The 25,934-nt window shown below is 32.3% G+C and overlaps 1 protein-coding gene across 5 annotated transcripts; it reads left to right on the plus strand.

Annotated features, from left to right (window-relative positions):
* Positions 1 to 578: 578 nt before the first annotated feature.
* Positions 579 to 25,934, plus strand: LOC149078800 (uncharacterized). Of its 5 annotated transcripts, none has more exons than XR_016193856.1 (19): positions 579 to 983; positions 1,530 to 1,625; positions 3,719 to 3,782; positions 4,389 to 4,431; positions 7,230 to 7,283; positions 8,131 to 8,202; positions 8,633 to 8,828; positions 8,922 to 9,052; positions 13,226 to 13,314; positions 13,721 to 14,211; positions 14,629 to 14,787; positions 14,905 to 14,954; positions 16,532 to 16,756; positions 17,462 to 17,714; positions 17,894 to 18,075; positions 19,528 to 19,636; positions 21,171 to 21,704; positions 24,793 to 24,959; positions 25,718 to 25,934. XR_016193856.1 is itself a non-coding variant. In XM_089240922.1 (18 exons), exons 2-18 carry the CDS (start codon positions 1,619 to 1,621, stop codon positions 25,723 to 25,725), a joined length of 2,667 nt encoding a protein of 888 aa, XP_089097048.1. In that variant the 5' UTR covers positions 579 to 983; positions 1,530 to 1,618; the 3' UTR covers positions 25,726 to 25,934. The 5 variants fall into 5 exon arrangements, 2 of the variants coding, with proteins under 2 accessions (XP_089097048.1, XP_089097049.1); XR_016193858.1 differs by having other exon boundaries at positions 17,462 to 17,708; XR_016193857.1 differs by having other exon boundaries at positions 580 to 983; positions 14,632 to 14,787.

The raw sequence follows: 25,934 nt of genomic DNA on the forward strand, positions 1-25,934 counted from the left end.
TTTTGACTGAATGTTCTGAACGTTTTAGTGGAGTTATTCAATTTTTCTTTTTTTTTTTTGCAGCAGCAAAAATATTATTTTATAACAAAAGTGTGAAAATATTTTTATGAAGGAAAAAAAATAATTGAAATTTTTGGAAAAATGATTTTGATTGGCTCCCAGATGGCAATGGACCAAGATGTCATATTGTTTCATCCAATGAGATAAATGTTGATATCTCCTGCAAACTGGTGGACACATGATTTCAAAAATAAATTTTAATTTTATTTAACAATCATTACTAAGAAAATAATCACTTTTTTTTAATGGAAAAAGTATGATCTGATTCTTGAAGTATATCAATCCTTTTAATATTCAAGCTTCCTACACTTTCTTTAATGACAATGAAATTTTTAACTATAATTTACAATGTTGGTCATAAAATTTCAACAGTTTGAAACGAAAACACTTACCTAAATCTTTCACCGACGAAAAAAAAAATTAATTAATATTAACGTTAGTGTTGTTGTCGGTCGATCAATCACTACCATCAACAACATTTCAGCACCCGTTTTGGTGGACGGACGGGATCTGTTTACGAGATTCATCGCCCCTTGTGACGATGATCGACGTTGACGCCATTCTAGGCTTAACAACCTGACGTTTCTTTTTAATGTAGGTCGCAAATATAACTCTTTGGCCTGATTAGGCCTTGGGGGAAGATTTATAGGTTTTTTTTTACTTAGAAACTGCGTTTAAATTATTTTTTACGGATCCTTAGGTTTTAATTTCATGGTTTTTTAAATGAGAAAACAAGTGGTTGAAATTCCCAGCTGTGATAAGTAGTTAGCTAGTACAGTGGCCTTCACCCTAATGTCATCTATTATAATAGGCCTAAAATAGTTACGAGGCTGGTTATTTTAGACGTTTTTTTTTACATTTTTTTTAATTGTTAAGCTTATTCTCTCATCAGTTGTGTACACGCTATAGTTCTTGGAAGTTTCGTGAGTATCTTGTTATCTAATTTTTTCTTTCCCTCCCTTGTGTTTGTGTTACGTGTTTATCAGCGACATTTTCCATAAATAGTATTTGTTATTTAACAATTACTCCCCCCCCCCCCTCCATTGGGTGCATATCACGTGTTTGTTGTTTATGATTTTTCTTTGCTGGAGTATTTTCAATATTGTTTTCAATTATTTCGCATTGCGTTGTATGTGAAACCTATGGACCATGACCATGGTTCTCGCTGTTGTTATTCGATTAATATTTTAACGATGTATGTGTGATGAACAATTATCTTTTCAATATTTTTATACTCAAATAAATTTGAATACTTTGGCTCTGTTTAAAAGAAGCATGTATTGCAACAAGCATGGTTGCATTTATTAAAGGCCATTGAAAGGGTAGTGACATTTCAATAGGACACTAACCTTTGACCAATGTTTGCTTACTGAGCTGTGTGAATATAAATTTGGGGTGTTGTATGAATAATATTGCTATCAATAATGGACTAATACATGATTTGACAAGTTAAATTTGTTTTATTTCAGGCTTGCACATGATACTGAGATTAGATATGTACACACAGTAATGCTTGCGCTGATGATAGAAGCTAATAATCATTTGCTGTTAAGTGCAAATGAGAGGTCAGTTTTTTTTTTTTTAACTCATTTTAAATAGTGTTTAAAACGCTCAAAAGTAATTTTGTGTAAACAATTTGTAAAATTTTGATATTGAACTGGTCATAATATATAACACAGAGCTTGACAAATTGAAAATAAATTGGTGTCAGCTGAATTTCCCTGCAGCCAAGATTTATTTCTTGTTCAAGTAAAAGCGGTCTAAATTCTTTTTCCTGGGTTGCCCCTTTCATTAAATGAAAAAAAACTTAGTGTCATCTGTAGACACTAGTTTAGCTATTATAGCAGTGCTTGAAAAATCAAATATTTAGTTGTCAACCAAATTTTTTAAGTTTCTTCCCCCTTTAAAAAACACTTTGAAATATTTTTTAACTTTCCTTTCTTAGCTATGGTAGAAGACACATTATTATAGCTTCAGAAAATATTGTCATCCGTACACCCCAATTATAAATCTCATATAGAAAATTTTATACGGGCCAATACCAGGGCAGGACGAAACCCAGGTGGTCATTGTGGCTAAATGGTGTTGGGGGGCCTAAAATTTTCTCTGTTTAGTTATTAAATTTCAGGTTGAGAGCAGCACAAAATGTTTGAAATTTGTAGCAGCCTATTTATCAACATGAAAGCAGGTCACTATGCTCTGAAAAAGCCGAAAGAAGCAATATTTTAGACCTTTTTTTCGGCTCAGATTTTTTTGCTATTTGTCCAGTCCTGGCCAATACTGATGTTTTAGCCCCCATGGTGACCTGGTGATTGAGATTTGTCAAGCCTTGATGGTACACTAATATTTTTGACAAAAATTCCTCTGAATCATTTTAAGTTTGTCTTGTAAATAGTAAAACATATGTTAAGATACCTTTTTAGCAGAACAGAATTGAAAAGTTTTAAAAGTGTAGAGCAGGAATTCACAAATCCCTGGAGTTAAGTCGCAGTGATGATTAAAAAAATTAGTATTGGTGCCTAAATTTTTTTATTATTAAATTGGAGTCCAAAGGAAAAAGTTATCAAGTCTTAGGAAAGTTGAGAAAAAAAGGTTTTCAACAGTTTTTTTGAAAATATGTTTACACTAAGAATTTTTCTCGTGAACTAAATTTTTTAAGAGTTAAGCCCTGCTGTAGGGAAGGTTTCTTCGAACAACTGTTATATTTCCTTTTAATTTTTTCTAGAGTAAACATTTTACTACCTTCATCTAGTGACTGCATTCACTAGCAATCTTTCTCAGCCATATTTTGTTATGACTAAAAATAATTATGAAAGTATTTTTTATAATACAATGTTATAATAAGACACCTATAGTATTATAATACTATAAAACATAAAATTGACAATTTTGATTTATACATATTTTTAAATGTTCATCAGATACACAAGCACCCAAACACCACCTGGAATTACACGGGGAAGGGGCATGATCCAGAGTTGAGTGGCGAATCAGGTAGCTCATTGAAATTTAATGGTTCATAAAATTTGGTTAAAATTGAGAGGTTTCATGAAGCTCACGGGCCACCAATATAAGTTATGGAGCAGTATTACTATATCAATCAGTAAATTTCCAAAATGGTTTGCTGACCACAGGTGGTCCTGTTGAAGACCCCTGGCTTAAGCTGTTCAACACCTAGTTCTTCATTCCATTAAGTTTATGATGAAACAGTACATAAATACTGGGTGAGATACAGATTCCAGGTCACCGTGGCAGCTGAAAAATGTGTATTGCTTCTTGAAGTTTTTCAGGTGCCATTACTGAATTTAAATCAGTGGACATGGCTAAAAGTTTTTGAAAATTTAGTTAGCTAGTCAACCAACATGGAAATAGGGTCATTAAGTCCCGGAAAACATTTTGATTTATTTTCCCTCTGAAAAAATATACTTGGCTCCTAAGAAATTTGGCTGACATTTAATTTTCCACGTGATTTGTCAAGTCCTGCATAATTATTATGTTAATGATGTTTTCGCATGATGTGAAACAATTGTTATACTGGTACGAAACATTTTTACCAATGTTTTTGTTTTCATTGGATCAAGTTAATATCAAGTCTTTACGCATTTAAATTGACTGTCATAATCATTCATATCTTCTATCTTAAACATTTGTTTTTCAGATGTCATGTTTGAAAAAATGTCCATGAACAGCAATAAGATAAACAGCATACCGAATACGTTCAAGTGAGTAGAAAAGAATTATTTTTATGCCTCTGATATTGTTAGTAAGCTCTAAAAATAGAATATTTTCTGAAAAGAGTTTTGAGCAAAACTTTTAAAAAGAATGAATGTTTACTGTTTGAAACATTTTGGTTTTATTTTTAAACGCCAATTAGCATGATTTGATTGTTCTCCCTTGTGGGTTCATATTAGGCTTACTGTCATACTGAGTGTTATGGAAGAATTACATTGAAATCTCAATTATCTTACATAAACGTAGCATGCCTATATTGCCTAATTGGAATTTTCGGATAATTAAAAGTGCTTAAATTTAAAGGTTTAGTATCTGTTGCCTACTAACTGTAATTATAATTGAATACACATTCAATAGACAAATCTTCATTTTGTCCGGCCTTGCAAAAAGCAGTTCATTAATCGTTTGCTTTAGATTTCTGCTGCTTAAATTTTTTTTAGTGGCAATTAAACTAAGGACTGCCTGGAAGGACGTCATGTCCCTCATGGCCCAATAGGGTTGTATATATGTTTATATTTTCTGTATGTTTTTGTTCTGTTGTGTATTTTTGTTTGATTTATACAAATAAAAAAAGGAATTTTTTTTTTTAATTTCAGCAAATTTAATCAAAGCAAAGGAATCATAGATAGGAACATGGCTGTGAGTATAGTTTTTGATGCAGATATAAAGTTCTTGATTTTTTAAAAGTTTTTGTATCATCAATACTTAGCTATTTATATCCTGATGTTATATTTTAATAAATTTTTTCAATCATAAAAATTATATATGATTTAATTATATCTTTATTCTTGAGCTGGGAATAAATGAAACTATGTCAGTGATTAAAACTGTATTATAGCTGTATTTTTGAAAAAAAAATTATTTATGAGCAAAAAATGTCCAGATTTTTTTTTTTTCTTACATATAAAAAATAAGGTTAATCCTCTATGAAGATTTTTATTTTAACAACACAGTATTTTTAGAGAGCTTTTTCTCAGCTGAAATATATCAAGGGAACATATTTTCTTTATATTATGCCAAGAAATATTATATCACCTCAGCATAATATCTAAATGGCTCAAGTATCACATCTAACTTCATTGAAAGTTGTTTTGTTTGATTATATTGGCAGAGTTGTCAGGTTTATGTTCATTATATCATTTAAAAATCAAAGTATTGAATTTTTATATGTAATTTAAAAATGTATTACGCTTATTTATGCATTAGCCACGAAAAACAGTCATTCATTTCTCGAGAAGAAAAGGTGATAAATCCCATTGCAGAATATGCTGAAAACTGGCGTACATCACAGAAACAATCTCTGAAAAAAATTTAAGAAAAGTGTAGTAAACATTATTTGGAAAAATTTCTGTTGTAAAAATTTCCATGTCAGCTAGGGCTCTTTGCAGAACAAGCATTCTGCTTTAGGGATGATAAATGTGGTCTATACAGCAGGAGTTCTCAAACTTTTTTCATCTGTGGTGTCTCTTTCCCTAATCAACACTTACCAGCAGCTCTCTCACAGCAGTCTAACAAAAGATCATTTGGAAGCAATTCTGTCAGTGCCAAGATTGGTGGCGCACAATTTGAGAATTCTGGTCTACAGCATATTTTACCTTCATGTAATCTAATTGCATGCAATGGGTATATTAAAATGGTTTACATTAATTGATTAAAATATATTAGAGTTGTGATGTATTCAGATGCATAAGTTTCACTCAATGTTTAAGTCCTACCATATACAATGATACCTCGGCTTACAAATTTTTTGGCTCAAAGATTTTTTTGCCTCAGTTAATGAACATTTTTGTTGGTATGTATGAACCTAATATATAAAATAGCTGTCATGTGATCTAAATTTTCACGCTAGTTATCAGAATTACTATCACTTGTGTCCTATTAACTCATGTCCATCTCAGAATCTTTTCCAGATGTACCTGCACTTCTCTTTCTGAAAGTTTTTGAACCATTTCATATAAAATAAAAGATTTAGTAAATAAGATACATTGATAAAAAAAGGAGTATATTTTTTAAGAGCACTCTTTCTTTTAGTGCATGACTTTATGCATCAAACTTAAGTCTGTACATTCTAGGAAATGCTGCTCATTTTAGCCTCCAGTCAATTTTTGTCTTTTTTTATGGCATTCCCCAGTGTTTAAAAAAACCCTTTAAATTTTGAGCCGAACCTGAAATGAATCAAACGATTTTCCATAGAAAGCTATGAAAAATCATGTTTCAGCTTATAAAGGTTTTGGCTAACGAACATGATTCCGAAACGAATGGTCTTCATAAGCCAAGGTGTCGCTGTACTGAAAATGTGTGGGAATAGAGAAATTATATTTCCTTCAAGCATGTCATCCACAGTGTATTATATTATTATTAAGAAAGTATGTTCATCTAAGAAATTCCCCTGGTATGTAGATACTCTGAGCAGGCATGTCCAAAGCTATTAATATTTTGTGTTGGAAATTTCTTTCTGGACTATCTCTGTACTCATTGACTGGTTGAGGTCAATATAATCATAAACAAATAGTATAACAAAAATTTCAGAACACGCACACTCATCTCTGCCAATTTGTTAAAAAAACATTTTTCTTCATCCTCGTTAATTTGAAAGGTAAATCAAAGTTTATTAATGAGTACAAATTAAGTATTTCATGTGCATTATGGTCCAAGTTTGAGGTCTAGCATTTTCTTAAAATAGTGGCTAAAGTTCAGGCAAAGTGCCTTTCCACTTAGCGAAAACATTAGACTTGGACTGTAATATATAGGGAAACGCTTATGCAACAGTACTCGAGGGACTGGAAAAACATATAATTTTAAAGGAGTTGTATTGAGAAAATTTGATCAATGTTCAATTGAAAAATTTTTGGGAACAGAATTAAATTTGGAAATTCAGGAAACACTGTGAAATAATTCAATTTTCAATAAAACAGGAGTTATTGTATGAGATTTTCACACTATATAAATATTGGCATTTTTTATGGTTTCTTTAAATTCTCGATTGTTTATAACTTTGTCATGGGGTTTTTCTTTTAATCATTACAAATTTTTATTCTCAATAAATAAAAACTCCTAATTTAAGTGGGATAATAAATTGAATAAAAGTATTTTATTCTTTGATTTTTTAATATATTGTTTTAAAGCAATGTTTCTCCACCTGGGGTTTGTGAAGATTGAGCAGGTGGTTGCCTGAAGAGTTGAAAACCAAATTTTAATTTAATGAAAATCATTTGATTGCATACCATGAATATTAGTGGTATTCATATATGTTAAAAATATACATATTTCACTCCCATGAAATGTAAGCTAGTGGTCTGTCAGATTGTCATTTATGGTCCTTTGGTTCAGAAAGGTTTAGAAACGTTGTTTATGAACTCTAAGGGTTTTTTGTGTTAAATGGGATATTGAGTCATGTTTTGAATCTTATTTTCATGTGATTCATTTCTTTTGTTTAGTCTGATGGAATATATGCTAATTCAAGAGTCATGCATACAATGACCTCACTTGTGGTAAGCTTTATTGAATTGAATGGATTTATTTAGGAGCATGTTTAAACTAGTTTATAGTTTTCAATGTATGTGTTTGGACACCAACTTGTTTCTTCACAGGTCAATGGAATGATTTTCTTACCAATGTGTGTGTGCATTTGTTTTCTTAAGGCTTTGCAAATGAAATATTAAATTCATCTTTGCTGAATTACTTTAAAAGTGTCTACTTGGATGATTTAATAAAATTTCTCATTGGAACAAAAACTTTTTTGTCCCAATGATGTCAATTTTTTTTTTTTTTTATTGCATTTCCTATGCAATGTAAGCCTAATCCATCCCAGAACCACACACAGTGACAATTCAAAATATTTTATGATGGCAGTAATACAGATTTGTATAATTCATCCAACAAATACAAACATTTTGGTTTGATACTTAAAATTCTCATTTGCATTTTGAATATAAAGAAATTGAAAATTATGTCACTGTTGTCAAAAACTTAATAGCCAATGTAAGCCTACCTGTGAAGTTTTGTGCAAAAAAATGGAAAATTCTTTTAAATTTCTAATTACATACATACATACATACATATATATATATATTGTAGCATAGGGCCTATTAATGTTTAGAGTATAAAAAAAGTGAAAAATAAGATTTACTAGTTTCTTAGTCATTACAACATATTGTCAACTTAACAAAATATGAAGAATATTCAGAACTTCTTTGCAGTTCAAAAAGGAGTAATTTTATATCCTTTGTGTATTTGAAAACAATTATAACGATATGTTCTATTGTAAATTCATCAATTAATATGTGTGGTGTTTGAAAATATAAGAAATAATGTCATGTTCATATATGTATGTTATAGGGATGTACAGTACAAATACAAGTTAGAAATGGGACACAGTATGAGGGAATTTTCACTACATTCTCTAGTGAGGTTTGTATTCTTTCATTATCAATTTATGTCATTCCTGATTTTCTATAACATTAATACACATATACCAGTGCATATTGTGTAAAATCTCACCTAATAGGCTTTAAAAGTATCAAAATGGAAATGCATATATCAAGATTTTTTTTTTCTTTTATAATGTTATTGTTTATGTTTAAAACTCTGACGTGAGGGTATTATTTTGGTTATCTTTTCCACAAAACACTTCATCTATTTTTAAAATCGATTTCTTGTTTCAACATGGGTGGTGAAACAATATTAAAGCATTTGGACAATGTAAAATTTTTTAATTTGAATCACAGTAATCAATCTCTAAATTAGTTGTACTGTAATGATCTAATGAGTGTGCAAGTAAAATTTAATGAGCATTATGTAGATATAAAAGTATTAATAATTTAAAGTTTTTATTCTGCAGATGGATTTAGTATTGAAATTACCTCATAAAATTGATTCAAAAAGATCCCCTTCAGAAAACTCTGGTTCATCAGCAATTGGCAGCTTGATATCGTCTTATCGGTTAGAAGATGGAGTGCCGGACATGCTGATATTTAGGTTAAAAGATGTAGTTATGTTAAAGGCGACTAATGTAGATCTGGATTATGCCACACGAGGTAAGACAAGAATTCTTTTATCTCTACTTTTTTTTCCCCCATTTTATGAAGCGTATTTACTATATGAAACAGTATTCTACTTTAAATTTTCAGATAATTTTACCGATACTGCAATTAGTAAATACAATGGCCAGGTTACTGAAAGAGAACTTGAACCATGGGAAGGACCATCAGGGGATTGTGACAGCTTGGAAAGTCTTGCTGGTGAAGAGGAAGATGGCGCTGTGAGATACCTTTAAAATATGTTTCATTTAATTAATTTTATGTATGTATAATTTATAATTTTACAAAATGATTGTAATAAGAAAGGGGGCCAATATACAGTCGAACCTTTGCTCAGTTATGTGACTTTCATGTTTATACGACGTTTGTCTTTAATCGCAATTGGTTTCTGTAAGGGTTGCACATGGCAATTTTTGATGGTTTAAATAGTCATGTTAAAAACCTCAAATATTGCTTTTCAATATAAAAATTCCCATTGAAAATACACACATTGATTCCATGTGATGTTTAAAATGGCTATGTTATACAAACAACAAATATTTAGTATGATTGTAAAATAATTTTCTTTGTACAGCAGGGTTCCCCTGACTTTTTATGAATTGTAGCAATTTAGATAATCATGTGGAAAAAGGTGTAGCCAAATGAGAGAGAACCTTAGCCAAATTGTCGAATCATAAAATGTGAATTCTAGAACTATTGGCGCAATTCAACCATTAAGATGCGATTTGGCAATTTTGATCTTTATTTAATTCTGTTGCAATGGCGATCGCCAGTGCTAATCCTGCTCTACAGAATTATTTTAGATAATGTATATTTTTTCTTGTAAAATATAGTTTGAATAGAGCATAACATATAAAAGCTGAAGGAAAAAATATGAAATGATTTGATATTCTTTCGATTACGGATTCTTGACTTCCAAAATTTCAACTGCCTATACATGTGTGTAAATATAAGTATCTGTTATATTATGTTTATAACCGACCAGTGTTTAAAAATTTCTTTAGCACCATATCGGTAATGCTGATTTCTGTTATTAAATTATCTAGATCAGTGGTTCTCAACTGGTACTCCACGAAGCCCTTGGAGCTCTGCAGAAGCTGGAGTAAAATAAAGAAAAAACAATAAATTTGAAAAAAAAAATTATAAATATTTTTTAATAAATATAAATCAGTGACTTAGATGGATAAATAAAAAATAACCCCTACCAGGCTCCGCCATAGAAATTATATACCAAACAGGACTCTGCGAGTCCAAAAACTTCAATTCGTTCAACGTTTTCACTTTGATTCAATTTATGAATCGTGAAAAAACATTTATATCCTTTGAATGTGCACAATTTCTGTATGCAGTGAAAATACATTGCTGCAACAGTTCTTTCATATTATCACCGCAAAAGCCACAAAGTGATTTGTTTATTGCTTGTTTCTGAAAATACACAGATGCTGTGAGCCTCAAAGAAACAGGTTTCAATTGTTTTGACAGACATGTACTTTCAGAATTTATTTTCTAACCATTTTTGCGGTTATCCCTAGAGGGTAAAAAGTCCATTGTAAGCATTTGGAGGGTACAGGTCTGCTGATAAAATACACATACGGTACAAATGTATAATTTTTTGATCATTTCCTGTAGAATTTTCTTTATGGTGTTTTGCTTGCTGGTTGTGTCAAATCCATTTGTAATGTCGAAAAAAACAAAAATCTTTCTCTAAAAAAAACTAATATTTTCTAAGAATTCAACAACAATTTTAAATTAATGACGAAATTTGATCTTGCAAAACAGTTAAATATCCCTTAGTTAACTTTGAAAGCGATTATAAAGCAGAGAAACAAAATAAAAGACCTACTGCTAAAAAATGAGTCCAAGATGGGAAATTTTTTCGCAAGTGGTTTTTTTTTGTAATTTTTTACCCAATATAGTGTTCCAAAGATAATGTTCTGCACACTTTGTATTTCTTTAAGTGATTTTAAATGGGATTTAATTTTTTTCTCCTTCAAGTATGATTGAAATATTTTTTATACCAGAATTTGAGTCACGAAATATTAGAGAGAAATGAAGAGGGCTGACTTTTCCTTTTTGTACAAGTTGTGTTACGGACATAAACATCGGGCATGGAAAGACTGCCATCATCAGTCGTGAAAAAAAACATCAAGCAAGTGTCACAAAAAGTCAGTGTTCTTCAAAAATTGACGGTGTTTTCCTTCATCTTCCAATGATTTTGGGGTCATTCGCGGAGAATGTTTGTTCACAACGTTTCTGATTGAACACAATATTTATTTTTACATCATTGAAGTTTTGGCCTCCAATTTCACTTGTTTTTTGCGTAGGAATTTTATTCCCAAGGGTTTAACTTCCATGTGTGTAAAATCCCTATTTTAATTTGACTTCAGTTTTTGAGTAGGGATTTTATTCCCTATGCTTTAACTTTTATGTTTGTAAAATCCCTATTTTATTTATTAGGGAGTGGTTTTAGCATAAAATACGGGTGTGCGCGAAAATCTCCCGAATTTTCATTTTCAAAAGTTGGCAGCTATGAAGTGGCCTAAATATAATTTTTTTTTTCCCTTGAAAAATATCGGCTAATAATGAACCATTCTTACCACATTTTATATTCTTGGGGGCATTCTGATGGTATATCTTTAAATGGTATAAGGGTTTTTTTCCTAAAAGTCTCATAAAAGTGGCCTGAATGTACATATTTTTTTTCATATAAAGTATCTTGGTTATTTAAAGTGATATACAGAAGCCAAAATTTCTCATTCTTACCACATTTTCTAACTTTTGGCTACATTCTGATGCTCTATCTTTAGCAAATTCATGAATAAGGATTGCATTACATATCTAAATGTAGTGGTGCATTATCTCATAGGGGTGAGCATTTTTGTGCTTTCACCTCATAGCCAGAACACGGACAACATATTTAAAATTTCTTAAGTTATAGTTTTATTTGTTCAATTACTTCATTTTTGTAAATGTTTCCATGAATTATGAAATCGTACAATGCTAATTAAATTATCATTTTGCCCTGACTGTCTGTCATTTCCATTATGCAAGCAAATTTCCCACGTGTTGGATGAGTTCCGTGTGTGTTGTTAATTTTACATTTTTTAATATTTTTAACCCTCTGCCATTTAAAATTTCATTGCTTCAGGAATATTCATGTGAATTTTGAACTCATTCTGACGATGGTTCTTTTTTTAAAGTGTTTTGAAATCAGAACTTTAATTATAATTCCCCTGTATATCGTAAATCATTGCTAATTAATCTGCATTATTTATGCTTCATTAAATGCATTATACTCACATAATTTTTATAGCAGTTTTTGTGCAAAATAGCTTTCTAATTTAGCATACTGAAAGTAACTGGAGGAAAAACCTTTATATATACATATTATATGGTTAATAATAAGTATTTTCAAACAAATTAATTCATTCAGTTAAGAAAAAAAAAATTGCAAAAGTGGATTTTTGTTAAAATGTAAGAAATATTTGTAGATTAATTAATATGGGAATAGTGTTAATTACATTAATAAACATTTTATCTTAATTATTAGAAGTTTGGATGATTTTTCAGAAATTTTATTGTTTTCATTGTTAATGCTATTTAAACCAAAAAAAAAATTTTTTTTTTTACCAACCCTGCCTTGACGTACAAGTCTTGAAGGATAGGTCAAATTTTTTGTTGAAATTAAATTTATGAGGAAATAACTAACAAGCATGAAATAACAAACATTAAACTCATTCAAGATGTCAATGTTTTGAATTACTACAATCCAACAGTATTATTGTATCAGACTGTATTGTACTGTACAGAACAATCTAATACACAATCAAGCTAATTGGTTTTTGTATATCAATTTATTTTGTGAGATGTAGATTATTGTATTAATTTGTATTATTTTGTAAATTCTATTCCTCGATTTGAATTTTTTTCAAACTCATCTGTGTGTGAAACATCAATTTGGCATTTTAAACCTAGTCAGCTGTCCTATTAATTTCTCCCTTTTCCCTATTTTTTCCTTTTCTAAAGTTAAAACCTAATAAAATATATTTTCCTGATTAAAATGTTTTAATGCATTGAGACTCACTTCACATGTTCTTAACTGTGTTTTAAATCATCAACAAAAAATTTATGATAATTAAAATAGTTACTAGTTTTTAAAAATTGAAATAATTAGATTAAAAATTGGTGCGATGGTATATGCCATCGTAACCAGCTGACTGGTTAAGCTTGTTTCTATTGAATTCTCTGCACTATTTGTGTATGTTATTTTTTAAGAATACTAAGATCTCTAATATAAAGGTTCATGTGAAGTTACATGAAACATATACCAACTTGTATATTGAAATATAAAATTTTAATTTCGTGTTAATATTGTCTTTTTTTTTCTGTTACAGAATGGATGGGATGCAAACGACATGTTTCGCACAAACGCAGAGAAATATGGTGTTAAATCAAGTTATGACAATGCTCTTCTGGAATATACGTAAGTTTGTTTACTTTTGTATCAGTTTTAGTACATATAGGAAATTTTTTTTTTGACTATTGTCTGAGTCATGAAATCAACTTTTTCATTTTTTAAAGTAACTATATCCAATTTTGTGTAAATTGATTGTCCTTTTTCTTTCCTTCTTTTCCCTTATTGTGTTCATCACATGAGCAAAAATTCTCAATTACTGAAAGAGTTGAGGTAATGTGCATAATTTGCATCAATCTGTTTCTTTTCTATCAGATGCTCTTATTGAATAATTCTGGTAAGATACTCTTTCAATCCACCACTTCTCACTGCTATGATTTGCCTGTAGAAAACTTTGATGTGTTTCTACTGTTAATTTCTAGAAGAAATTCATATGTAAATTTTTTTTAGTTTAGAAATAACAATTATCTTTTAGGGTTCAGCTCACAAGGAGGAACACAGAGGAATATCGTAAGCAAGAGGCTAAAGCAACAAAAATAGCACAGGAAATAGAATCTAACACATCTTACCAGTCTCATATTCAGTTAGAAAATGGAGATGAAGAAGACAGGTTCAGTGCTGTTGTCAGACCAGAGGGCAATAATCGGAATCAACGAAGAAGGCCAGTACCTGTTGCAGCTCATAAGCGGTTAGCTTCGCTTCCTCCCGCCCAGGGAATGCAAGCGCCTTACTCTCTACAGTCATCTCCTCCTGCGGTTTCTTCTGGTGCAGCTGTGATTTCTAATATTGGAGTAATGTCACCAAATCAGGTTTTCAAGACGCCATCTGGTGGTGTACCAGCTCTGAAGCAATCGGCAAGCCCACCTATGCAAGCAACTATTCCAAGCCCTGTGCCAGCTACTCAAGTATCGCTTTCTCTCCCCTCTATGACAAAGACTGCAAGTGAACAACAAATATTCAATGGAGGTGGGTCTGTTAGACTATAATTTTTACTGCACTAGGGTTTCTATTATCTTAGTTAAACAGACCTATTTTGGATAGCTGAAAATTTAGACAATGCCATCCTTTTTTTAATTTTAGGGTTATACTGAATTCAGACATGCATTATTGACAATCATGTTTGCGCAATGATAATTTTAAATTAACTGTTAATTATTTTGTTAATTGGAAGTCCCCCCCTGCATTTTTTCCCCTTTTTATATTCATTTGGCTTTCAAAAAGTATTTCTATTAAATTTCCAATTAATTTCTTAGCATGGATAATTATGAAAGAAATGCAATGTTTAAATTTTTATTTTGTTCATAATTAAAACCAGATTTTTCATATCAACTGTGCTAAATAAATCAACTATACCATTGCACATTAATTTATTTTTTCCCCCAGAAGAAAATGACAAAGACACTACTATAATGGCACCAACACCAGAGCAAATATTATCTGCATCGAATAATAAAATTACTGTCTTGTCACCCGTTATCCCTCAACCTCTTCCACCAAGGCCTGAAAGGAGAAGAGAAATAGAAAGGAAAGGACCCAAAAAAGGTAAATTTTCTCTTTCAAACATAAATACATTTTACATATTGAGAAGAAAAAATTTACCCACTTTTCTCAGTGATATACATTTATTCATTCAGTGATTTTATTTATTTGCTAACTTAGGTCGAGATGATGAAATCGAAGAATTTAAAAAATTTAGCTCAAATTTCAAAGTGAGTAGTAAGAATAGTTTATATACCTTCATCATTATACAGGTCGATTCAAAACTCAACGTACAAACTTCTGGGGGAGGTAGAAAACACAACAAAACACTATCACATAGGAATGTATGACCAGCAGCCCTAACTTCATCAGCTGGAGGATAAACGAGGATGCAGAAATGAAAAGCAAATAATGGGTAAAAAAATGCTTTATGTAGCGATACTTTACATGAGGACAGTATGTGTACACTAACTGCACCTTTCCATACGTAAGGTGCATATTTGTCATTCCAGTGTCCATAAATTGTTTCATGCTCTCCATTCACAATCAGAACTTTAAATGACTAGCACTGCATTCCAACTCTAGAACTGGCAAACACCAACTCCAGTTGATAACAATGCCCTTAAGCATGCATAACTGTGGGTGGTAAGAACTTTGAGCACTTGTGAAACTTGTTGTCCTCATGTAAAGTATAGTTAAATGGTTTTTTTCCCACTCATTGGCTTGTCATTTCTGCATCTTTATTTATCCTCCAGTTGATCAGGTTGGGGTTTCCGGTCATACATTCCTGTGTGATTCTGTTTTGTTTTTGTATTTTCCAGTTCCGCTAAAAAATTTATACGTGGAGTTTTGAATCACCCTGTACAAACATCTCATTTGTTTAATATTTATGATGATTCTCATGAAATTAGCCTAAATTGTGTCTGTAGCCATTTACATGAAATATATTAAGAATGGAATTTTTTTTTCACTTTCCACTTATATTTGCATTTCCGATGTGCATCATTTCTAATCTTTTTTATCAATAGAGTTTTAAAATTTACTGGGGAAAAAACTTGTTAACAAAATGCCTTGTGTATCCTTAGACCATTTTTCAAGTTACTATATAACTTACCATCTTAGAACAGGAGACTAGTTTTATATTTTTCATTATTCATTCTCCTATGTTCATGAATGAAATTGTATCTGGCTTGTAGTGGAATTGAATTTTTAATTCTTATCTTTTTATATTTTTTGACCTAATTGCAAATATAAACTTAGAATTCTACCTACAAGGGTAATAAATGGGGGTGCATTTGCTTGTCTTTTTTGTGTTTTGGTTCATGGAATGTTATTGAATACTGCATAGTTCCTGGTTTACATCTAGTTGACAGACCCTCTGCTGCATTTGAGTTTAGGACAGTAATTTGAACATTTACTTGTAGATTAGCATAGCTAAACTATGCATTGAAACCTTCACCCATATTGATTTTATTCGCCGATGGGTCCTGTTCCCAAGATATACAGTAGCTAATCTGGCACCCCTATCAGACCAGGGTATTTAGGATTACTGGAAGCTAATTGAAAAAAACCATTGAAATGATATAAACTTCTGCACACGGACATGCAGTGACATTTTTCCTCTGAAATTATTGCAAGAAAATGTGCCTAGACAGGCCGGATGATTGAGAGTCAACTGTACTAGCTTTTTTCAGTCAGCCACACAAGATTAGTTCTCTTTACAATTCTGTTCATGACAGACAATTTGAAAAGTTTCTCATTAACTTCATCAATGCTTGTTTTCATATTGCTTAAAATTTTTGTACAGTTATCTGAAGAGAGTAAAGATGCAAGGATGGAAAAAGATGAAACTCAGTGCTCACCTGAAAGAGCAAAAGAAGAGTCTGCTATTGTTAGTAAAGTCATTGAGTCAAAAGTGGCAGAAAAAAGTCCTGAACAAGAGGATATTAAGCCAGACATTACCAAAATTTCCAAACTCAATCCAAATGCTAAAGAATTTGTTTTGAATCCAAATGCTAAAAGCTTTACTCCGGTAAGTGTCAATCACGCAAAAGTGTGTTGGTTTTTTTAGTCGTTTTATTCAGCGATAATCTTGTTAATATAAATTGTAATTCTTGAATGAAAATAATTTCTAACTTTAAACCAATTTTAGTTAACTGTATCATAATCATAAAACTTCAAATATGAATGAATATATCACAGGTGTGTGTGTGTATACCAAAGCCTTCCAGCTTTTTAGTCAAATCGAAATCTTTTCCGGTCAGAAACCGGATTCTTCTGAACTTTTGTATCTGTATGGAAAACCCCTAAATATCCTTAAATTGTGCTTTGCAAAAATTAAAAATTCCCAAGAAAATGTCTTTTGAGTCCTTGCAATATCAAGGTGGCCATGTTTTCTCAAGAAAATATTACCAACTGTTGCCAAATATGATACCAAAACTGAGCAAAGTTTCCATTTATTGCTAAAATCTTAAGGGCTATTGCTGTACATCAGAATGGATCAGAATAAATTTCACAAAAAAACTACACACCAAAAAAAATCCAGATTACAGATTTTTCAAATCTGGAAATTGGCACCTATGAAACTTTTATATTTGTCACATTAAACATTTTTTCTGTGAAGGACAATTTTTTTTAACTTAGTGTACTTCATAATTTACTTTTCATTTCAGAACTTATAATATTCAATATAATAACACATTCAAAATATTTTTTAAGCCATTAATTTTTTACTCAGCGTTCCATGTCTGTGACCAGTCCACATGCCCCTGTTCATATTCAACAGCAACCACAACAACAGCCTCAGCGAATACATGCTCAAAGTCCTGTTATGGCTGTGCCGCATGCTTCAATGATGCCTGGTATGGGTCAACCAGTTTTTGCTACTATGGGTCCTCAATATATTATGCAAGCAGCTCCAGTCACCATGGCCTTGACATCACCTTTTACTGCTTCTATATCACAGGCACCAAGACTTAGGAAAGGTATCAGTAAGTTACTTTCTTTCTATCTTATTCAAATAGAAACTTGTGACAATTTTATTGTGTTCATATAGTCACTTATTGTTGAATAATTCAGTTTATTCATTTGGATTCTTAACATGGCTGCAAATGTACATGCATAAATCGAAATACACATTCTGATAACTAATTGTTGCCATTTCTTTTAGTTCCAGTCATGCAGCCCAGGCATGATATGTCACCTTCTATGCATGTTGCAGCTGCAACAGGGCAACCAATATTGGCCTCCAATCCGATTCCCAATCCCTCACAACTAACTATGCAATATACTCCTCCTCCTGGGATGATCCACACTCCTGGTGGACCACAGCAAACAGTTGCCTATCCGCAGGTCAACTTTTTCTCCATTGTTTTATAAGACTTTTTTTTTTTTTGTTTCTGATTTTCCAACTTTCATTTTTGCAAATGTATGGTTTTCACTTTTTATTTAGCTAATGAGATTTACCGTTCTTACAAAGCTTTGTTGATGTAAATAGCTAGAGGCATTGACCCATCAGAAATTCTCAGGATTCAGACAATATTGTGTGCAAAGATAAATGCAGTGGACATTTTTAAAAAAATAGTCTTGACCACGAAATATAAACATGAGTGTGTGTCACTAAATAATTGTTCAGAAACAACTAATCTATGCAAGATATAAGGGAACCTCTATTAATTCAGGCACATGGTCTGACCAAGGTCAGCAGATCGTGTATCTCTTTTTACTGTTGGAACTCTGAGTTCCACATCAGTTCTAATAGGTAAATTCCAGTAGCAAATAGAAAGCTTTAGTAGCACTGTGGCAAGATGCTTATCTTAACCATGAAGGTTTCCGTCAAGGTCTGTGGTAGAGCATAGTTCTTTTCGGCAACAAACCTAAGACAGCCATTGATAGATTGTGCCTTCATTTCCAACCCAACTTCACCAGTAGTAAATTTCCATAAGGCAATATGACCAGAGTTGGTGTGTGGTGAAGTAGTGTCAAATGGAAGTTGTATGGTGTCAATGGAGCAAAAAATAGCAACTAAAATACTCAAAAGTGGTGAATAAATCAAGAGAATTAATGGGAACTCAAGATGTAAAAATTATAGAAATATTGTATCGCCTGCTAATTGTATTATTTTTATTTAGTTTTATGTATGTGCCATCTCCATGATTCTAAAAAATGTTAGACATCAGTGTCAGCATTATCTTTATGGATGATTCTGTAACAGCATGGTGCTCCTTACGAGTAGGATGGCATCTAGTGGGAAAACCTTGTTCCTTTTATGGTTCCTTGAATTAAAGAAAGAACTAAGTCTGAACTGATATAGGAAGAATATTCAAATAATTGCCACTTCTCTACTATTGAATTTGGAGTTGGTCCTGCACAAGAGGGGCAGTGTGGCAATAGTCATTAACACGTAGAAAAACAGGCCATCAGACCACAGGCTTCTCGAAGATGTGCCTGATATTCCTTTAGAATTACTACCATTCATCACTCTAATTGTAATCCACTGCACACTGGGTTTTTTTTCTCGCACCACATAATCACAGGTTGTGCCCATCTGTCCACATAAATGCAGCTCTATGTACAATGAGCATTTTATGAGTTATAATTTCCCTTTAAACATGCTGGGAGCCCCAGTGCCTTTTTTGTATTCTTCAACGTCAAGGCATCTGTGTTATCAATGCTTTTTTCCAGCCTCCCATATTTGCAAAGGAGAAAAATTGTGGAGTATGCAAACTTTGTGATCATTTGCTATTTCTCTAGTTCAGCTAGAAACTCCTGTGTATGAATAATTTTCACTAATTTTTACTGCAGATGTCTTATGTTGTTGGACCAAGAGGATTGTCACCTCAGCCAGTAGGAATGGTACCCACTTCACATGCGGTATCGTATGACACTTCACATCTTAATGCACATGTTTTCAGTAAGTTATGTTTGCTTCTCTGTTTTTATCATTTTAAATATGCTGATATTCTTAGATATAATGAGTAAGCCCATGATGTCACTAAAAATAAATTTATCACAAAAATCTTTGAACAAATTTGTTCCAACACCATGATTTTTAGTACTGTTTGTTAAGCCTGTTCACACAGACCAAAAAATTTTTATTTCATTTGTGCCATATTTCTTAGAAGAAATATATGGTGCATATGTATTTTTAAGGACTGAAAACTGTTAAGTATAATTTTTCTGACACTGCTCAACCCCTTTATGATAGCAATTGCTAAATGTCTGAGGATATTAAAAGAAAAGGCTTAAGAATTAAAATAAATATTGTCACCATTTGGAAATATCAATACATTCAACTTCATTTCGATTGTAAAGAATGAATATTAGCCATTTGGCTAAGGTTTTACCAGAAATACATTAGGCAATAAAAACCTCTATTAAATAAATTAAGGCTATGAATTTTTTATATAGAAACCGTTTTAAAAAGAACATATTGTGTTAACTCTCGAGTGAGTGCACATGTATTTCTCTCATTCACCAACAGGTGGCAGGAGCAATTTTCTTCAGGTTCTTGCTAATTTCCTATTTAAGCTCTATCTACTGTGCCAACTTTGGGCACAGCTATTGTTTTCTAGAACTGTTGAAATATTTGTGATTTTGTGAGATACAACTGGTGCAGTCAAGCAACTTTTTTTTTAATGTTAATTGAAATGGTTATTTTGAAATGCAATGTGTGAATGTTTAGATTTTCATATTATTAGGTCTCTTTCACATGCATTTAAAAAAATTCATTTTATTGTTTTTATCATTGAGTTTCTGCTTTAGTATAATGTAGGAATAATTTAGAACTGTTAATTTGAAATTTACTATAAAGTAGTACAGCAATGGTTAATTACATTCATTTTATGTTCGTACTAGCTATAATACCCGGCACTGCTAGTGTTTTCAATTACTGGGAGGATTGGAAAAGTGACAAACCTTTCCAAAGGCATATACATGTCAAACATTTGTTAGGGAACTGTGGTAACCAAAGTAAGCATTCTGAAAGGGATTGTTGAAGCTGAGAAACCATTGTTACCCGACAGTTTTTCGGGCATTTGCCCAGCTCTGCCAAACTTTTAAAGTAGCCTATATCATGTTTTAAGTCAGGTCCAGTTTTGTATATGTGTAAAATTTGGCAACGATCGGTCTAAAATTGTAGATTTGTATAGAGAACACACACACACACACAGACAGAAAATCAAATTTCTATAGATTGTAGCTAAAATGATGTAATAATGTGTCAGAAAGAAAGTACATAAATATTTTATGTAATATATAATTCTGTATGGTTCTGTGAGACACTGGAGGGTTAAAGTCAACAGTGTAAATTAAATGTAAACCAGTGTTTTAGCTCTAAGTTGTTTGCAACGAGAAAAATAGCCAATACAATAAAATTCTGAGTGTGACCAAAAAAACTTAGCCTTATACTATGATGACAGAAATGTAATTTACTGGCTATTTTTCAGTGTCGGCTCATCATCCAAGTGCTGCAGCCTTATCAGCAGTCACAGCAGCACATTCCATGCAACAAGGAGCAGCGGCAGTAGTAGGACAACATTCCAGCCAGCATCCTCCGCAGTCTCATACTCCTGTCTCATACCCATCGCCTTCTCCTGTTCACCAGCCTCCTCCTTCTCACGTTAATCCATCACAGCAGCAGACTCAGACAACAGTCATGTATCCTGGACCAATGAGTCAACATCCGTTGCAAAGTGGACATCACAATCCTAATCAGCCCATGAATGCTCACGTCTCGCACCATGCGAATTTCCCCGCAGGTGCTCAACCAGTTGTGCTGATGCAGCAACAACCTCTTCCTGGATCGCATCCTCACCATTCGGGTCCGCATCCTGTACATCTGCATTCTTTACAAAATGCTGGTAGCCATGTAGGTGGTCCAGCACAAATAATGCAGCAAATGAATGTTATCCCGACAAGTGCCACTATGGTATCAGCTCCAAACTCTATGGCGACATCTCCATTCATGCCACACCCTCAAGGTACCTATGTCATTTGATATTTTTGGTTTTCTTTTTACCCATGTTTCTTATTAGTTTCATTATTCACATAAATTCTTCTCTTTTGAAAAATGTGTAGAAAAGATTACATGTGCAGAATGCACATCGTCGCTATGAAAACCTTGTACATAAAAAATTCCCAACTTCACAGGGAGAGCAAAGAAGGGATGGGGATTCATCCCATTGAATAACACACAAAAGGGGTAAATTTTTTGTCTATAGAGAGCAGATCGCTGCAGTTTTGTTTTTTCAAAAGCTGTAATAGAGAGATGTTCTCAATCTGAAGCTGCAAAAAGTCATTAAAAAATTATATATATGAGGTTTTCATTATAAGGTGACGATATCTTTCTATTTGCTTCATTGAAAACAGTGATCGCTATAGGCCTACTTCCTGTACAGTATTTTGCTGCAGATCAAAGGGTGCCTTGTAGCCCCAAAGCATACGTTTTGCATTGTTCTGCAATGAGCCCTCAGCTGACTAGAAATGTTCTGCTGTAAAAATTCCCAAAATAATCTAAGAAAATATAAAGTATTATTTTTCTTTATTTTCTTAATATCCTTCCTGAGATTGTTCTGCTACGTACAGTCGAACCCTGTTTTAGCATTCCCTGATGTTGGCCAACCCCTGCGTAGCGCCAGAAATTTTCATTAAGCAAATCTTACATTTCTAGGTATTATACGGTTTAAACTGTTGAATTGATATAACACTAAACTCATTATTTCTGCCGAAATTCTGAGAAATGAATGGTAGCTTTGAACCAGGGTTCCACTGTACATTGCAATTTTTGGCACATTCTGCTTCCAGGCCTTGAAGCTATAGTCCTTTCATGGTTAACTTTGCAGGGAAGGGTAGAGAATGTATTGTCACGTCACAGAAAATAGTTTCCGCATATTGGAGGTTGTTTAGAAGTGGAGTTTTTAGTGTTAATTATGATTTTGGAAAATATACAGAAAAATACTTTGTTTAAAACGAACAGATTGAATTTAAAACCAATAAATAATAAAAACATTGGTTGCCATCATAAATAATCCATAGCAACTGCATCCATATTTGACTCTATTTTTGAAAGTTACATCGCCAAAATCATGTGATCACCATGGCATGTTGATCTGCATTTTGCCATAATTTTATTGAATTTTGTTTGTTAACAACTATAGTAAGAAGTCTTGTGTGTATACACGTGACTTGTTTTCAGTCCTTATCATTTCCAGTGGACGACCAGCCTTAAGTCTAAAATTATGTGTTCCATAACATGTTATAAAATTGCACGTGGGAGATATTTTCTGTCAAACTAAATATATAAGAATGCTAGGTTAACTTAAAAATATCAGTGTGTTTGTCACCAATGTTTTTTCACAAATGAAATATTATTTTGGTTAAAAGCATGAATCAAAAATTTGAAACATTTTTAGTGTTTTATCGTTTGTAATAAAAGACATTTCAAAGTTTGTACTTGCATATTATGGCTGCTTATGTTAAAATTATCCATACATTGAACTTTGGTGGAATGATAGGTCCCCTTTCGGTCAGTGGTGTGCGAGAGCCTACTGCATTCTATGGCACAGATTACAGCACCCCCATGATTGATATAATTGATTAATTCTACTATAATCAGGGCCCGGATGTTAATGACATTTTAATAATTCAATACTTTTTCACTTTCAAGGTATTTTTTTAGGTTTTAGGATATTTTTTGGCATTTTAAAGGATATTTTTTCACTTTATAATTTTTGTGCAAAATAAAAAGTAGGTTAAAATTGTTTTTAAAAAAAAAACCACATTGCTTTCATCACTTGACTTGTATCTTCCCTTGTAGGGGAAAAGTATAGAATCAATTCCAAGTAAATTTAGTATTTAGCAAAAATTCCAAGAGCTGGCTACTCTGAACAATACTTCTACAATGAATTCAAAAAAAAAATTCAAATTCTGATCCCATTGCTGCATGCAGTCAGATTTTCAGGGTTTTTCCCTGGGGGGAAATATTGAAGAATTAATGATAAGATCAATATTCAACATTCTATCTTCCGCTTTTCTGTCCTTCTAGAAAAGTTTGGAGCTTATTGATACTATTGATAAAATCTGTTTGCGAAAAGTGGGGAATGAAATTTCAAAAATGATAGGGGTGGGGGAAGTGGATTTATTGCCTGTAGAAAATTTTTTGATGTCTTTATGGGAACATCTAAAGGTTTTGAAACTCTGAACAGAAATTAACACTGTGAGTAGATCCAATTCCCCTCCCCCAAATATCCCCAATAACATCCGTTGATGTTGAGAGAAGTTTATCTTGTCCTTTCAGAAATTTATATTTTATGAATTGTTTATTTGAAAAATGCCACTGCCAATTTTTGATGAAATCTAATGTATAGAATGAATGTGATTTTCAGTAGATACTAGAAGAATTTATTTTTTTGACCTCCAGTCAGTATAATGACTGGTGCAGTTTCTGAAGAAATTTGTTATTACAACAATTTGTTATCAGTTTTTTGGGAATATTTCTTTTAGTTTTTAAGGCTTTTTTTCAAATTTTTGGGATATTTTTCAAGATTTTTCAAGTCAACAATGTCATCCGGGCCTTGATTATAATCGTATCATATTCTCCTAAACACAAAACTCAAGCCAAGCGCCAAGGGGTCTAGAACAATCCAGATGCAGAATGTGGAGTTCAACTGACTGTTTCGAAGGATATTGCTGTTCAAATAGCCAATACATGTCAATAGTCATTATGTGCAAGGGGGACGAATTTCAGGGTTAGAAGATTTTACAAGAGAGAGGGGGGATGAGAGTGTGGTCTTGCACTCTGTGTGGTTGTTTATTAGATGATTTTTTTCTCTTTATCACTGAAGGTATCTCTAAAACTGTAAAATATAAACAAAAATATAGTAAAATGGAGCACACTGAACACTGAGTGAATGTACGAGAGTCCACATCAGGGTTTTTTAGTTTGTTATAATTCACCCTTATAATGGTAGCTTGCAGTACACTATGAAATAAAACTGTCTATTCCAAACATTGACAAGAAATTCTTCAGTTTAGTGTTCTTAGAGAATTACTATAATTAAGTCCAAACAGTTTTAGGCTTTGACCGAATGGCCTTTAGAACCAATAGAGCAGATGTGGATTGTATTTACCATTTGGGACAACTGCGTACGATTCAGCCAAGGGAAGGGAGATGATGTCGAAAAATATTCTACGCTTTTAGTGCTACTTACTGCACATCAATTTGAAGTCGATGAAAAGTAAGTCCCTGTTATAAATATAAGATAATCATTTTTTTTTTTTTTTTTCTATTTTTCATCGCTTTTCAATGTATTTTAATTTCTGGTTAGTGTATTTCTTGGGGGCAAAAATCAGGGGGTTTTTTTCCATCCTCATACTTATTACTAAAATTATTATACAGTTTTTTACACTCATTACATTTCATGCAAAGAATAATTTTTTGCCATGAGCTTGGCAAGAATCAGCCATACCTTATTGAGGATGCGCATCGATACATTGGTTAAAAAAGCTTTTGTTGCCATAGAAAAGAGTGATGCAGCTTCCTCGTAGCTTCCACTTCACTGCAAAGTTAACCACGAATGGACTATAGTGTAAATAGATGTAAGGGTTGCTTGAAAATATTATTTAACAGGTCCAAAATCAAAAACCTCTCCAAGTGGATACCATTGTTTGAACTGTAATTAAATACTAATCGCTCAAATGAGTTCATCTGCTTATCTGGTTATGAAAAGATTGTCCAATTACTTCATTTTTTGTTATTTTGCATATTTACACGTATTGCTTTTTACATGCAAATTTTTATTACAAACACTTTCCACGCGTTTTGTGCGAACAGGTGAACAAGAAAACCAATAGAAAACTCAATAATCAATTATCCTTTCAAATAGTTTACTCTGTTATTCGGTATCCACTTAGAGATCTAATTGTGAATGTGTAACAAAATATGTGTCCGCTACAAATTACTGATTTTTTTTTTTTTCATTCAAATTTTTCACAGGTGTGTAATGTCTAGTGTTCGAAGAACATGTACATGAAACAAAGAGAAGATATAGAACCTTATATTTATTTCAGTACTACCACTACTGATTTGGCCATAAATTATTGAAGAGCTATTGTGTAAAAAAAACCTGCAGATACACAAATACAACTGTTCAGTGCGCTGACTAAAGGAACTTTATCCTGTAGCAAACTTTAAAATAAAACTATTAAATATA

The sequence above is a fragment of the Pholcus phalangioides genome, unplaced genomic scaffold (assembly GCF_987345545.1).
Source record: "Pholcus phalangioides strain wild (caught in Gottingen) unplaced genomic scaffold, Ppha-v1.0 ptg000013l_1, whole genome shotgun sequence".
NCBI classification, from domain to species: domain Eukaryota; kingdom Metazoa; phylum Arthropoda; class Arachnida; order Araneae; family Pholcidae; genus Pholcus; species Pholcus phalangioides.

Excerpts from the sequence above, each read along its gene's own strand:
- LOC149078800 (XM_089240922.1), top strand. Across the intron at positions 3,783-4,388 it reads AGCATACCGAATACGTTCAA|CAAATTTAATCAAAGCAAAG; the intron begins GTGAGTAGAAAA and ends TTTTAATTTCAG. Across the intron at positions 16,757-17,461 it reads ATGCTAAAAGCTTTACTCCG|CGTTCCATGTCTGTGACCAG; the intron begins GTAAGTGTCAAT and ends TTTTTTACTCAG.